This window comes from Culicoides brevitarsis, chromosome 2 (genome assembly GCF_036172545.1).
Source record: "Culicoides brevitarsis isolate CSIRO-B50_1 chromosome 2, AGI_CSIRO_Cbre_v1, whole genome shotgun sequence".
NCBI classification, from domain to species: domain Eukaryota; kingdom Metazoa; phylum Arthropoda; class Insecta; order Diptera; family Ceratopogonidae; genus Culicoides; species Culicoides brevitarsis.
The window spans coordinates 12,153,419-12,168,466 of record NC_087086.1 but is presented as its reverse complement, the minus strand read 5'-3'; the positions used below and the strand labels follow the sequence as shown (position 1 = coordinate 12,168,466).

General features: G+C 36.3%; 4 protein-coding genes and 1 long non-coding RNA gene across 5 annotated transcripts in view; 3 read left to right on the top strand and 2 right to left on the bottom strand.

The window, feature by feature from the left end:
• LOC134832263 (uncharacterized) overlaps positions 1 to 15,048 on the bottom strand; it is a 219,740-nt gene that overhangs the window by 630 nt on the left and 204,062 nt on the right. The window lies entirely within an intron of this gene.
• On the top strand, positions 191 to 2,733 carry LOC134830701 (pleckstrin homology domain-containing family M member 1). The gene is made up of 4 exons (XM_063844258.1): positions 191 to 395; positions 463 to 1,654; positions 1,714 to 1,882; positions 1,940 to 2,733. Exons 1-4 carry the CDS (start codon positions 260 to 262, stop codon positions 2,420 to 2,422), a joined length of 1,980 nt encoding a protein of 659 aa, XP_063700328.1. The 5' UTR covers positions 191 to 259; the 3' UTR covers positions 2,423 to 2,733.
• LOC134831910 (elongation factor-like GTPase 1) lies at positions 3,251 to 6,320 on the bottom strand. The gene is made up of 2 exons (XM_063845750.1): positions 6,132 to 6,320; positions 3,251 to 6,071 (listed from the first exon to the last, which is right to left on the bottom strand). The coding sequence occupies exons 1-2, from the start codon at positions 6,259 to 6,261 to the stop codon at positions 3,361 to 3,363; spliced, it is 2,841 nt and encodes a 946-aa protein (XP_063701820.1). The 5' UTR covers positions 6,262 to 6,320; the 3' UTR covers positions 3,251 to 3,360.
• Positions 6,375 to 8,111, top strand: LOC134829519 (WD40 repeat-containing protein SMU1). The gene is made up of 2 exons (XM_063842610.1): positions 6,375 to 6,451; positions 6,523 to 8,111. The coding sequence occupies exon 2, from the start codon at positions 6,530 to 6,532 to the stop codon at positions 8,057 to 8,059; it is 1,530 nt and encodes a 509-aa protein (XP_063698680.1). The 5' UTR covers positions 6,375 to 6,451; positions 6,523 to 6,529; the 3' UTR covers positions 8,060 to 8,111.
• On the top strand, positions 11,223 to 13,384 carry LOC134830657 (heat shock protein 70 B2). Its single transcript, XM_063844207.1, has one exon. The coding sequence runs from the start codon at positions 11,365 to 11,367 to the stop codon at positions 13,267 to 13,269; it is 1,905 nt and encodes a 634-aa protein (XP_063700277.1). The 5' UTR covers positions 11,223 to 11,364; the 3' UTR covers positions 13,270 to 13,384.

Sequence of the window (15,048 nt, the reverse complement as noted above, 5' to 3'; positions counted from 1 at the left end):
ATATGGCACAGTTTCCTTAATTATCCGTAAAAATGTAATAAAAGAAGAAGTAGAACGGTATATAATTCAAAAAATCACTTTGCGCCAACGTAATTTCTGAGGAGTAACAAAATAAAAAACCACTTTTTCATTTTTTGAGGCGTACAGAACGTACAAAAGCAAAAAGAAAACAAAGGCTGGTCCAAAACAAAACAAAATTGAATCGAACTTCTTCTCCTCTTATCACTTTTAAATCCTGTGGATTGTCTAAACTGGCAAAATGAACTTTTTCACGTCGAACACACAAATTAAAGAAGCCAAAGATGAACGAGATCGCCTTGTAAAACAAAAAATATTCACTTGTCTGCGAGAAAATATCGAAATTATCGTTCTCGAAGCTGAGCAATCACTTAATTGTACGTAAGCTCCTATTTTTGATAAAGCTTCGATGACTAATTGGGACTTCCCCCTTTATTTTTTCAGCTAGTCAAGATTACACTGAATTCTGTTGTGGCTTGGAAGCTCTTTTCCTGCATGGCCTCAAACACTCGCTCTTCAGCATCACCGTGGATTTTTTATCGACTTCCAATTTGGATCGTCGTCCCGAACCGAGTTTCATGAATGTTCTCATGACAATTGCACATCGTGACATTATCACGTCGTTGCAGCAAAAGACCCAACTGAATTCCGACATTGCCTATTGTCGGGCGTTCATTCGCCAGATTTTGAATGATAACACCTTGTCGAGTTACTTGACGATGATTGTCAATAGTCCGCGAACCCTTACTTCGTATTATTACAAATACGCCTTTTTGCGAGATAAAGTACTCGTTTTGAGTATTTTGAAGTTAATTGAACCCATGGAGACAAAAGCGGCATTTAAGTTCAATATCAACACGAGTTTGTTGAATCAATGGCCCAACATGACACTCGAACTCTCGGGAATTTGGTCGGTTGCGAGAAAATCCCTTCAAATTGACAATGCCGAGGATGTGGCAAGTTCCCTGCCGAAAGATCACGAAAGTTACCTTCGACGTTACACAAAAACGCCTGCCATCGAGTTTAGTGTGAGTCCCGCGGCGAGTGCATGTTCCGACAAAATGACCCCCAGCTCCGTCGAAGATGCTTGTTTGACGGAAACGTACAGCGAACGTCCCAGTTTGTTGCTTTTTCCGCCACGATTGCACGACGAAGACCAAGTTAGCATGTCAGACTCGCAAATTCTCATGGATGACGATGGAATTCGCACGGCAATCTCGCCGCAAGTGTCTCCAATGTCGCCGGAACACACGCCAGACATCGATTCGGCGGGAAATCGACGAGAAACGGACCTGGATAAATACGATTTGAGCACGTTGCTGGAAAAGTACAAGACGCACAACGAAAAAAGTGTGGAAAAGAAGGCACAACCGGGAATCAAAGAGGTTTGGAGTAATTTTGAGTCGAATATGATCAAGGTGAAGGAAGATGACGACAGTGAAAAGGGCGAAAGTGAAGATGATTGGGATAAAATGGACCCAAATAGCTTTTACAAGAGCAAAAAGTACAAATTAGTGGATTTACAACCGCTCGTCGAACAGTTGTGCATGCTAACGAACGAAGTAGGACTCGATGGACAGGATTTCAAATGCAAAAAATGCTCGACGCCCATCAGTATCGACTTTGAAGGCACTCAGTAAGTAAAAAAAATGACTTTTTCCAATAAAATTCCATTAAAAATTTAATTTTTTACAGAATTTGTTCATTTTCTGGGTACTATTACTGTGATAACTGCATGAGCAAAGACCTTTGTATCATTCCGTCGCGCGTCATTTACAACTGGGACTTTCGTAAATATAACGTGAACGCAGATGCTGCCAATTTTTTCAAGGAATTTCGTTATGAGCCCTTCATTGACATCGATGTAAGTCACTTTTCTTCTAAAATAATCCTTAAAAATGCTAAAATCGATCATTTTTAGAAACTAAATCCTGATTATACGAAAATTAAAATGATGCATCGTCTTAAAAATCTTCGGTTGAAGCTCAATTCCATGAGTCAGTACATGATAAATTGCGAAACTGTCACAAATACGTTCAAAGAAATGCTTGGATATCGCGAATATTTCTTCAATTTCGTCCATAAATACTCAATAGCGGATTTTGAGATGCTCGCTGACGGGCAATTTGAGAATATGTTGAGCAGTGCAGTGGATTTTGGGTTCAAACATATCCTGAATTGCCAGTTGTGTAGTCAGCAGGGATTTATTTGCGAAATTTGCTCGGATCAGACGATTATTTATCCGTTTGACTTGGATAATACTGTGCAGTGCACGGAATGCTCGAATTTGTATCATAAAATGTGTTATACGACGGGAACGAGTTGTAGCAGGTGTGAGAGGAAGAAAAAACGGCTGGAGAGCATGAATGAGGAAGCCGGCGTTGAGGAGTGTGTTGAAAATTGAATTAAATGTTTTTTTTATCGAATCTACTTTAAGGGGAAAGTTGAGAAAATATTTTTGACAGATGAGAATTTTATGTTAAAATTTAATTTTTTAACAATTTTTTCTAATTTTGCTTAAAAACGTTCAATTTAGAAACATAAATTTGATTTAAAATTAAAAATCTACTTAATTTTTGACAACCAAATTTATGACAGATGTCAAATTTTTGATATTAACTAAATTGTTGAACAATTTAGAATTTATTTTGTAACAAAAATACGAAAAAAGTTCATTTTAAAGAAAAATTGGTTAAAAAATTTAAATTTTCATCAAAAAATTAAAATAAAAGTGTCAAAATTTCAGCTGTCAAAATATGACAGATGTCAAAATTTTTAATTATTTTTCTCTTTTATTATTTTATTTTTTATTATTTTTATTTTTGAAGTAGTTTAAAAATTTTAGCAATAATTTTCATGAAAAATTTAACATTTCAAATTTTTATTTGCTAAAAATTTTTAATTTTCTTTAAAAAATTTGGAAATGTCATAACTGTCAAAATGACAAATGTCAAAATTTTTGATAAAATTTTTTAAAATCATGAGAATTGAATGAGAAAATTTAATTGAAAATATTAATTACAAAAATTATTTAATAAAAAATTAGCTTCTTAAGTCTTAAACGCCATATTTTTATCTTTCAAAATTTTGACAGATGTCAAAATTTGTTTGTAAAATTTTAATTTTTGTGCAATTTAAAAATTAATTTTGATCTACTTTAAAATTTTTATAAAAATAATTCTAAATTTTTATGTTTTTTTAACTTTTAAAACAATTTTTAATTAATTTTCTTCAAAATTTTTGACACCTGTCATCTGTCAAAATTATTTTTCGCGCCTTTTCTCGAATAAAATTTTAAGAAATTCATATATTTTTTGTTAAAAAAAAAATAAAATAAAAACTTTATTTATTCTTCGAAAGCGTTCTTTGCTTTTCCGCGTGTTCCACAACTTTCTTCTCGACATAAAGCCCTTTCCGTTCCCGCACGGAATCCATGTAAACCCTCACCACATTTACCGAATCTGCTTTATCGCCGTATTGCTCAATCTCCTCTTTTGTCGTGGGCACCCAATACGGATCCATTTCCAGCACCTTCCAATGACTGAAAATCAGTTGAGGCATCGCCAATCCCGACGTTTCTGTCCTAATTTGCTTGGCAAAATTAAAAGATTCGATTACAGGCAAATTCGCTGTCACACTAAATTGCCCGCTGCCTTCAATTAAGTCAGCGGAAACAATTTCGCCGTTTCTTTTCCCAATGACGGCATATAATTTATTGAGAACATTCACGTCGACAACGATGGTACATGTGTACATTGGCGTCACAAGTCGCTGTGGATGCAGTTGGAAGGCACGTTTGCAGGCTTCTTTCACCACGGAAATGATTTGACCGGAAAAGGGACCGTAATTGGCAGTGGATTCGGTGTCGACGTCTTGAATTTCCCACTTTTCGATGATGAAACAGACACCTTGCATGGGCTCTTCGCAAATTGGACCGCATTGTGTGGCGAGTTGGAACCCATTGATGAAGGAATTGTCATATTTTGAGCGAATATCGGAGTCATTTTTCACAAAATCAGCGAGAAAAGGACTTCCGTTCTTGAAATCCGTGCAATTGAGCAAAATATTCGTGGGAACTTTCTTCGTTGCGATGCTCCAAATTTGATCTAAGGACTTAAAAGGTATGTCAGTGTCATTTTTTTCCATTTCCATGATCAAATTTTTCTTAAATTCCTCGATTTTAGGTAAATTTGAGCTGTTATCCAACAATTTTGAGATAATTTCCGCATTATCTTCTAATAATTTGGTAACTTCCGCTGGCAAAGGTGCCGCTCTCATGGTAATTTGGCACAATTTATTGGCAGTTTGCATTTCGACGACAAAATCTTCGCGCGTTTTCAGTTTAACATCTTCCGCATCTTCAGCAGGGACGAATTTAACGATTGTCTCTCTAAAAGGCACGATCGGTTTCGACGTTTGAACTTCAATTTTGGCAAAAGTTTCTTCCAAATCCTTGATACAACGTTCCAAATGCACTTCTCCGAGCGTTAACAAGCAATGTTCGCCCGTTTCTTGAATCAGGACTTGCACACAAGGATCCGCTTGGTTCAACAACTTCAATCCTGCAAGCAATTTCGGCATATCTTGAAGATTTTTCGGTTCAACGGCGACTCTGAGGATGGGCGTTGCAATATTTGGCAAATCTATGAATGGCGGACAGTACGGCGTGGTACTGAGAGTAGCTGTTTTGAAGATAACGGACTCCAAACCGCCAATTCCGACGATATTTCCCGCAGGAACTTCCGTGACTGCCTCGAGATCGCGTCCCATGAGCTGAAAAAGATGCTTTACGGTGATTTCCGTGATGTAAGGACTATTTTCCACGTTATTTGGACTGTGTTTGGGCCCTAAAACGAAAACTTTGTCGTTAACGCGCAACGTTCCGCTGTAGACACGAGCAAATGCGAGAAATACTTCATCGTCGTTCGGGTCATTTTGCAATTTTTGCAATTCTGGAGATGTTTTCACGTTAACTGCGAACATTTTTGAGACAAAAACGATTTTTGTCGCTTCCAACGGGTCACATTTCGATAATTCCTTCGTCAAATTCTGCGTTTCCTCTGGAAGACTTTTGATATGATCGGGATTTGTCGATAAAAGTTTGTACAACTTCTCTGTTGTGATCGCATTTGGCGCCGGAATCTTTTGTACGATCATCTCGAACAATTGTTGATGCAAAGACAGCCACTGGGAGAAAAGTGCTTTAATCGGAACCCTCGGATCGACGAAATTCAGGTCACGTTTCGTCAAATTCAGTCCCAATTTCTTCCCAAATGCCTCAAATTCGGTATTTTGCTTTTCCATGGCCAACGAATAAATTTTCCAAATCGGATCGAGGATCATGGAAACGAACATCGGCTTTCGTCCCTTATCGGAAGCGCCGTTTTCGATCTTTTTCTTTGCTTGGCTGTAGTAAAAGTTGCCCCATAACCCATTTTTGACGTCATTTACGCTCATTTGGAGCTTTGGAGCGCACAACGCGGCAAAAGTGTCAATCGTGAATCCCCAATTATCCAAAGCCGAACCGAAAATCACGTTTCCCAGCAACGGATCGAAGTAAAGAGATGAATCGTCAGAGTCTTCCAACGCTGAAATATGACTATCTTCCGTTTCTTTCGACAAAACATCACTTGCAAAGATATTTCCGAGCACCGCGTTGATTTGTTCCAAAATTTGGGTGATTCTTTTGTACGCATCTGTCGTGTTGAGGTCCATTTCCATGATGAGCCGGTCAATTTTGTTGATAAAAAGCACCGGTTTCAAGTGTTCGTTGTACGCCTGCTGCAAACAGACCCTCGTTTGGGCACAAACGCCTTCGACAGCATCCACAACAATTACAGCGCCATCGCACAATCGAATCGCGGTCGATACTTCGCTCGAAAAGTCAACGTGACCCGGCGAATCGATGAGATTTATCAAAAATTCCTCGTTAACTGCCACGGATTTGTGATAAAGTGATATTGAACTGCATTTCATCGTGATTTGACGTTCCTGCTCGTCGGTACGGGAGTCCATGTAACGCAATTGACCCGCCAATCTTTGGGAAATAATCTCTAAAAACGAAAAAAATATTTTAGAAATTTATTTCACAAGATTCTGAAAGAAATTTTTACCATTGCTGGCAATAAGCGAATCAGCCAAAGTAGTTTTTCCATGATCAACATGCGCTAAAATGCAGATATTTCGGATGTTTTTGGTCTTTTGCTGCAGTTCCTTGATTTTTTCAATGTTTACTTTGACCATTTTTAGGAAAAATTATTAAAAATTGATGTTAAAAGTTAAAATTTTTGTGAACCACGACTTCTCATGCCGCGAGTTGTTATGACAGTTGTTTGACGTTTCAGTTTTTAAGGTAAACAAAAACATTTTTGAGTCCAGTTTTGCTAGAAAAATCGATAAAATCCAATTTTAGAGCATTTTTGGAGGTCTAAAGGTAATTTTTTGACACAAAATTTAAAAATTAATGTCCAAAAATTGAAATTTCTTGATTTTTTGTGATTTTAGTTCAAAAATGTCAATTGAAATCGAGTCGGCTGACGTGATTCGCTTGATCCAGCAATACCTCAAAGAGTCAAATTTGCATAAAACGCTTCAATGTTTGCAAGAAGAGACCGGAATCTCGCTCAATACGGTCGACAGCATCGAAGGTTTCGTCGCCGACATCCAAAACGGGCATTGGGACACGGTAATGAAAGCAACGCAGTCTCTAAAAATCCCCGATAAGAAGCTAATTGACATGTACGAGCAAGTTGTACTCGAACTCATTGAATTACGTGAACTCGGAGCTGCTCGTTCGTTACTGCGTCAAACGGATCCCATGATAATGTTGAAGCAGCAAGAAGCTGAGCGGTACATTCATCTCGAAAATATGCTGCAACGCGCATATTTCGATCCACGCGAAGCATATCCGGAGGGGGGCAGCAAGGAAAAACGTCGTGCTGCCATCGCTCAAGCACTTTCGGGCGAAGTTTCGGTCGTACCGTCGTCGAGATTGCTGGCGTTGCTCGGACAAGCTCTGAAATGGCAACAACATCAAGGATTATTGCCGCCCGGCACGACAATCGATTTGTTCCGTGGCAAGGCAGCGATCAAGGATCAAGAGGAGGAAATGTATCCCACGCAGTTGGCACGTCAAATTAAGTTTGGAGCAAAATCTCACGTGGAATCCGGCGAATTTTCACCCGATGGACAATTTTTCGTGACAGGAAGTGTCGATGGGTTCATCGAAGTGTGGAATTTCACTACGGGAAAAATCCGTAAAGATTTGAAATATCAAGCGCAGGATAATTTCATGATGATGGACACGGCAGTTTTATCGATTGTCTTCTCGCGTGACTCCGAAATGCTCGCTACCGGATCCCAAGATGGTCAAATCAAGATTTGGAAGATAATGACAGGCCAGTGTCTTCGAAGATTTGAAAAGGCGCATGCGAAAGGTGTCATTTCGTTACAATTTTCACGCGATAGTAGTCAAATCCTGTCCTCATCGTTCGATTTCTTGATCCGCTTGCATGGTTTAAAGTCAGGAAAACTCCTGAAAGAGTTCCGAGGACACACTTCGTTCGTTAATCAAGCCGTTTTTTCGACCGACGGTCATCAAATTCTCAGTTGCTCCAGCGATGGAAGTGTTCGCATTTGGTCCATTAAGACGACGGAGTGTTTGTCGCAATATAAAGCCTTGGGAAATGACATTCCGATAAATACGCTGCTTTTGTTGCCCAAAAATCCGGAACATTTTGTGGTTTGTAACAGATCCAACACAGTCGTCATTATGAATATGCAGGGGCAGATTGTGCGTTCGTTCTCGTCAGGTAAAAGGGAAGGAGGTGCGTTCCAAACCGCTTGTTTGTCGCCACGGGGAGAGTTTATTTACTGCGTGGGAGAAGACATGGTGTTGTATTGTTTCTCGATGACGTCGGGCAAATTGGATAAAATGTTGAATGTGCACGAAAAAAATGTCATTGGATTGGCGCATCATCCGCATCAGAATTTGTTGGCGACGTATGCGGAAGATGGCTTGGCGAAACTGTGGAAGCCATAAGTTTAGGATTAGATTTTTTTTTCGTTTAGAATAAAGATTCGTGTGTTTGATAAAAAAAAATTAGTTGATTTTTTTTATTTTCCTTATCAATAAATTTACAATTTTTTACTACAAAATAATGAAAAAATCGTAAATTAAACCAATTTTAGGGTGTTCCAAAACCGTTTTCTGTTTCGCGTTACATCCTTGAAAAAAAATCCATGGGGGATGGGAGATTTAAAAAAAAAATTATATAGATTTTCGTTTTTAGTACTATTTAGTATGGAAAAGTAATAAAATTCTCTTGATTTAGTTTTCAAAACAAAACTATGTCAAAGAAAAATTTTTTTTTCAGTTTCAATTTTTTGGCAGTTTTGAGTTAAAAAATGATTAAAAATGATAAATTAGAGCCCACTGATAAATTTTTATCCATTTGGAGCAAGATTTGACAAAAATTGCTTTGACACAGTTTTTGACACAGTTTTTTTGCTCTTGATTTAGTTTTCAAAACAAAACTATGTCAAAGAAAAATTTTTTTTTCAGTTTCAATTTTTTGGCAGTTTTGAGTTATAAAATGATTAAAAATGATAAATTAGAGCCCTCTGACAAATTTTTATCCATTTGGAGCAAGATTTGACAAAAATTGCTTTGACACAGTTTTTGACACAGTTTTTTTGCTCTTGATTTAGTTTTCAAAACAAAACTATGTCAAAGAAAAATTTTTTTTTCAGTTTCAATTTTTTGGCAGTTTTGAGTTATAAAATGATTAAAAATGATAAATTAGAGCCCTCTGACAAATTTTTATCCATTTGGAGCAAGATTTGACAAAAATTGCTTTGACACAGTTTTTGACACAGTTTTTTTGCTCTTGATTTAGTTTTCAAATCAAAACTATGTCAAAGAAAATTTTTTTTTTCAGTTTCAATTTTTTGGCAGTTTTGAGTTATAAAATGATTAAAAATGATAAATTAGAGCCCTCTGACAAATTTTTATCCATTTGGAGCAAGATTTGACAAAAATTGCTTTGACACAGTTTTTGACACAGTTTTTTTGCTCTTGATTTAGTTTTCAAATCAAAACTATGTCAAAGAAATTTTTTTTTTCAGTTTCAATTTTTTGGCAGTTTTGAGTTATAAAATGATTAAAAATGATAAATTAGAGCCCTCTGACAAATTTTTATCCATTTGGAGCAAGATTTGACAAAAATTGCTTTGACACAGTTTTTGACACAGTTTTTTTGCTCTTGATTTAGTTTTCAAAACAAAACTATGTCAAAGAAATTTTTTTTTCAGTTTCAATTTTTTGGCAGTTTTGAGTTATAAAATGATTAAAAATGATAAATTAGAGCCCTCTGACAAATTTTTATCCATTTGGAGCAAGATTTGACAAAAATTGCTTTGACACAGTTTTTGACACAGTTTTTTTGCTCTTGATTTAGTTTTCAAAACAAATCTGTCAAAGAAATTTTTTTTTTCAGTTTCAATTTTTTGGCAGTTTTGAGTTATAAAATGATTAAAAATGATAAATTAGAGCCCTCTGACAAATTTTTATCCATTTGGAGCAAGATTTGACAAAAATTGCTTTGACACAGTTTTTGACACAGTTTTTTTGCTCTTGATTTAGTTTTCAAAACAAAACTATGTCAAAGAAATTTTTTTTTTCAGTTTCAATTTTTTGGCAGTTTTGAGTTATAAAATGATTAAAAATGATAAATTAGAGCCCTCTGACAAATTTTTATCCATTTGGAGCAAGATTTGACAAAAATTGCTTTGACACAGTTTTTGACACAGTTTTTTTGCTCTTGATTTAGTTTTCAAAACAAAACTATGTCAAAGAAAAAATTTTTTTTTAGTTTCAATTTTTCAAAGAAAAATTTTTTTTTCAGTTTCAATTTTTTGGCAGTTTTGAGTTATAAAATGATTAAAAATGATAAATTAGAGCCCTCTGACAAATTTTTATCCATTTGGAGCAAGATTTGACAAAAATTGCTTTGACACAGTTTTTGACACAGTTTTTTTGCTCTTGATTTAGTTTTCAAAACAAAACTATGTCAAAGAAAGTTTTTTTTTCAGTTTCAATTTTTTTGGCAGTTTTGAGTTATAAAATGATTAAAAATGATAAATTAGAGCCCTCTGACAAATTTTTTCAAGATTTCAAAAATTTTGACACAGTTTTGTTTTTTTGCTCTTGATTTAGTTTTCAAAACAAAACTATGTCAAAGAAAAAAAATTTTTTTTTCAGTTTCAATTTTTTGGCAGTTTTGAGTTATAAAATGATTAAAAATGATAAATTAGAGCCCTCTGACAAATTTTTATCCATTTGGAGCAAGATTTGACAAAAATTGCTTTGACACAGTTTTTGACACATTTTTTTTGCTCTTGATTTAGTTTTTAAAACAAAACTATGTCAAAGAAAATTTTTTTTTCAGTTTCAATTTTTTGGCAGTTTTGAGTTATAAAATGATTAAAAATGATAAATTAGAGCCCTCTGACAAATTTTTATCCATTTGGAGCAAGATTTGACAAGCTTTGACACAGTTTTTGATTTAGTTTTGCTCTTGATTTAGTTTTCAAAACAAAACTATGTCAAACAAAATGCAGTTTTGAGTTATAAAATGATTTAAAATGATAAATTAGAGCCCTCTGACAAATTTCTATCCATTTGGAGCAAAATTTGTTTAAAATTTTGTCATTTTGTATTTTTTTTCCCATTTTATTTTTAAAAATTTTGAACTTTATTTTTGATTTTCATTTGGAGCGGCCTAAATGTGAAATTTTCAATACAATACCACTCAGCTCCTTTAGCTTAGATTTTTCAAATTCAGCGATGAAAAAAGTTTAATTTTACTTCGAGCGACTTTTATTCCCTTAAAACGACAAAATAACGGTCCAAAGCATTTTGAATTTTCCAAACAATACTTTCGGTTTCCAAGTGCAAAAAAAAAATAAATTGTAAGGTTCCCCTTCCATTCCTCGTACAAAATGAAGAACACGTCAATTCCGCATCTCTCTCGAATGTACGAAGACGATTCTCCACTGTTCGAGAAGTTTCCACACACAAATGGAACGTTACAAATTATTTCGAACGAATGGAAGTCTGTGGAAGGTTCGAGAGCGCGTATTTTTCGTATAAATAGTGATGTTGGAAGAGCAGTTGAGTCAGAATAAAATCTGAAAGCGAACAATCAACAACAAGCGAAAGCAAAGAAAAACTTCAAGTGAAGAAGAAATTCTGAAACTAAACAAAAACAAATCAAAGTAAAAAAGTAAAAATTTGTGAAAAAGTAAATTTTCAAGTGAAAAGTCAAAAAAATTCAAGAAATAAAAATGCCTGCAATTGGAATTGATTTGGGAACAACTTACAGCTGCGTCGGAGTGTGGCAGCATGGCAAAGTTGAGATTATCGCCAACGACCAAGGCAATCGCACAACTCCCTCGTATGTCGCCTTCACAGACACAGAACGCCTGATTGGCGACGCTGCGAAGAACCAAGTTGCCATGAATCCCAAAAACACAGTTTTCGACGCCAAACGTCTCATCGGGCGCAAATACGACGATCCCAAAATCCAGGAAGACATCAAACACTGGCCCTTTGCCGTCGTGCAAGAAAATGGAAAACCCAAAATCTCGATCGAATTCAAGGGAGAACGCAAACGTTTCGCTCCCGAGGAGATTTCGTCGATGGTCCTGACGAAAATGAAGGAAACTGCCGAAGCATTCTTGGGACAACAAGTAACCGATGCCGTTATCACGGTGCCCGCCTACTTCAACGACAGCCAACGTCAAGCGACGAAAGATGCAGGAGCCATTGCCGGACTGAATGTCAAACGAATCATCAATGAGCCCACAGCAGCAGCTCTCGCCTACGGCCTCGACAAGAACTTGAAGGGCGAGAAGAACATTTTGGTCTTCGATTTGGGCGGCGGCACCTTCGACGTCAGCATTCTCACGATCGACGAAGGAAGTTTGTTCGAAGTACGCAGCACGGCAGGCGACACACATTTGGGCGGCGAAGATTTCGATAATCGTCTCGTGGATCATTTGTGTCAGGAATTCCAACGCAAATACAAGAAAGACGTCAAATCCAATCCGAGAGCCCTTCGTCGTCTCAGAACTGCCTGCGAACGCGCCAAGAGAACTCTCTCATCGAGCACGGAAGCCAGCATCGAAGTCGACTCGTTGATCGACGGCATCGATTTCTACACAAAAGTCTCTCGTGCTCGTTTCGAGGAACTTTGCGCTGATCTCTTCCGCGGAACATTGGAGCCAGTCGAGAAAGCATTGCGCGACGCCAAAATGGACAAATCCAGTATTCACGACATTGTGCTTGTCGGCGGCAGTACTCGCATTCCAAAAGTGCAGAAATTGTTGCAAGACTTCTTCAACGGAAAATCCCTCAATTTGTCCATCAATCCCGACGAAGCTGTTGCCTACGGAGCTGCAGTTCAAGCTGCCATTCTCTCGGGCGAACAAGACTCCAAAATTCAAGACGTGTTGCTCGTCGATGTGGCTCCCTTGTCTCTCGGCATCGAAACTGCTGGCGGCGTCATGACGAAACTCATCGAACGCAATTCTCGCATTCCGTGCAAACAAACGAAAACCTTCTCAACTTACTCCGACAATCAACCCGGTGTCTCGATCCAAGTGTTTGAGGGTGAACGCGCCATGACTCGCGACAACAACATGCTGGGACAATTCGATCTCTCGGGCATTCCGCCAGCACCTCGAGGCGTGCCCCAGATTGAAGTCACATTCGATTTGGATGCCAACGGAATCCTCAATGTCAGCGCGAAGGAGATGAGCACCGGAAATGCCAAAAATATTCAGATCAAGAACGACAAAGGACGCTTGTCGCAAGCCGAAATCGATCGAATGTTGGCGGAAGCGGAACGTTACAAGGACGAGGACGACAAACAACGCGAAAAAGTCGCAGCGCGAAACCAACTCGAGGGATATTGCTTCAGTTTGAAACAAGCTGTCGAGCAGGCAGGCGACAAATTGACGGATCAGGAGAAACAAACCGTCAAAGATCGCTGCGAGGAGACAATTCGCTGGTTGGATGCCAACACTTTGGCCGACAAGGAGGAGTTTGAGCACAAAATGAAGGAACTCCAACAAGTTTGCTCGCCAATCATGACGAAAATGCACGGCGGAGGCCCTCAAGCGAGTTGCGGACAACAAGCTGGCGGCTTCGGAGGCAGAACGGGACCCACAGTTGAAGAAGTAGACTAAGCATTTGTTCCCCATAAGTTCCTTTGTAAATAATTTGTGATCTCTTGTTAAATTTCTTAAATTTAGAATTAGAATTAATTTATTTTTTGTACAAAATTTAGCGATGAAATACAAATAAAATGTTAAGTTTAGCTTAAAAATTAAAAAAAAAAAGTCTTTTATTTAAAACTTTACTTATAAATTATCTGCTTCCAATATTTGCGAAGAATAAAACATTCAATTTCCGAAAAAATTATCCAAAACTTTTTGAATTTCGAAATATAAGACCCAATATGAACAGAAATGAACTTTAGAATGAATATTTATTCAATTTTAGGCTTAAAAATGGTCAAAAAATGACTTGTTAAATTTATCAGCGTTTGAACTTCCAAACGCTGATTTTTTTATTTCGTCAAATATCGACCCAATATGAACAGAAATGAACTATAGAATGAATATTTATTCAATTTTAGGCTTAAAAGTGGTCAAAAAATGACTTGTTAAATTTATCAGCGTTTGTACTTCCAAACTCTGATTTTTTTGTTTCGTCAAATATCGACCCAATATGAACAGAAATGAACTTTAGAATGAATATTTATTCAATTTTAGGCTTAAAAATGGTCAAAAAATGACTTGTTAAAAAAATCAGAACTTCCAAACGCTGATTTTTTTGTTTCGTCAAATATCGACCCAATATGAACAGAAATGAACTTTAGAATGAATATTTATTCAATTTTAGGCTTAAAAATGGTCAAAAAATGACTTGCAAAAAAAATCAGAGTTTGAACCTCCAAACGCTGATTTTTTTGTTTCGTCAAATATCGACCCAATATGAACAGAAATGAACTTTAGAATGAATATTTATTCAATTTTAGGCTTAAAAATGGTCAAAAAATGACTTGCAAAAAAAATCAGAGTTTGAACCTCCAAACGCTGATTTTTTTGTTTCGTCAAATATCGACCCAATATGAACAGAAATGAACTTTAGAATGAATATTTATTCAATTTTAGGCTTAAAAATGGTCAAAAAATGACTTAAAAAGCGTTTGTACTTCCAAACGCTGATTTTTTTGTTTCGTCAAATATCGACCCAATATGAACAGAAATGAACTTTAGAATGAATATTTATTCAATTTTAGGCTTAAAAATGGTCAAAAAATGACTTGTTAAATTTATCAGCGTTTGTACTTCCAAACGCTGATTTTTTTGTTTCGTCAAATATCGACCCAATATGAACAGAAATGAACTTTAGAATGAATATTTATTCAATTTTAGGCTTAAAAATGGTCAAAAAATGACTTGTTAAATTTATCAGCGTTTGTACTTCCAAACGCTGATTTTTTTGTTTCGTCAAATATCGACCCAATATGAACAGAAATAAACTTTAGAATGAATATTTATTCAATTTTAGGCTTAAAAATGGTCAAAAAATGACTTGCAAAAAAAATCAGAGTTTGAACCTCCAAACTCTGATTTTTTTGTTTCGTCAAATATCGACCCAATATGAACAGAAATGAACTTTAGAATGAATATTTATTCAATTTTAGGCTTAAAAATGGTCAAAAAATGACTTGCAAAAAAAATCAGATTTATTTATTTTTTTGTTTCGTCAAATATCGACCCAATATGAACAGAAATGAACTTTAGAATGAATATTTATTCAATTTTAGGCTTAAAAATGGTCAAAAAATGACTTGCAAAAAAAATCAGAGTTTGAACCTCCAAACTCTGATTTTTTTGTTTCGTCAAATATCGACCCAATATGAACAGAAATGAACTTTAGAATGAATATTTAATCAA

Bases quoted from the DNA above. Each gene is read 5' to 3' on its own strand.
- LOC134830701 (XM_063844258.1), top strand. From the start codon at position 260: ATGAACTTTTTCACGTCGAACACACAAATTAAAGAAGCCAAAGATGAA. The intron at 396-462 runs GTACGTAAGCTC...TTATTTTTTCAG, and splicing joins AGCTGAGCAATCACTTAATT to CTAGTCAAGATTACACTGAA. The intron at 1,883-1,939 runs GTAAGTCACTTT...GATCATTTTTAG, and splicing joins AGCCCTTCATTGACATCGAT to AAACTAAATCCTGATTATAC.
- LOC134831910 (XM_063845750.1), bottom strand. From the start codon at position 6,261: ATGGTCAAAGTAAACATTGAAAAAATCAAGGAACTGCAGCAAAAGACC. The intron at 6,072-6,131 runs GTAAAAATTTCT...TTTCGTTTTTAG, and splicing joins TTCGCTTATTGCCAGCAATG to AGATTATTTCCCAAAGATTG.
- LOC134829519 (XM_063842610.1), top strand. From the start codon at position 6,530: ATGTCAATTGAAATCGAGTCGGCTGACGTGATTCGCTTGATCCAGCAA.
- LOC134830657 (XM_063844207.1), top strand. From the start codon at position 11,365: ATGCCTGCAATTGGAATTGATTTGGGAACAACTTACAGCTGCGTCGGA.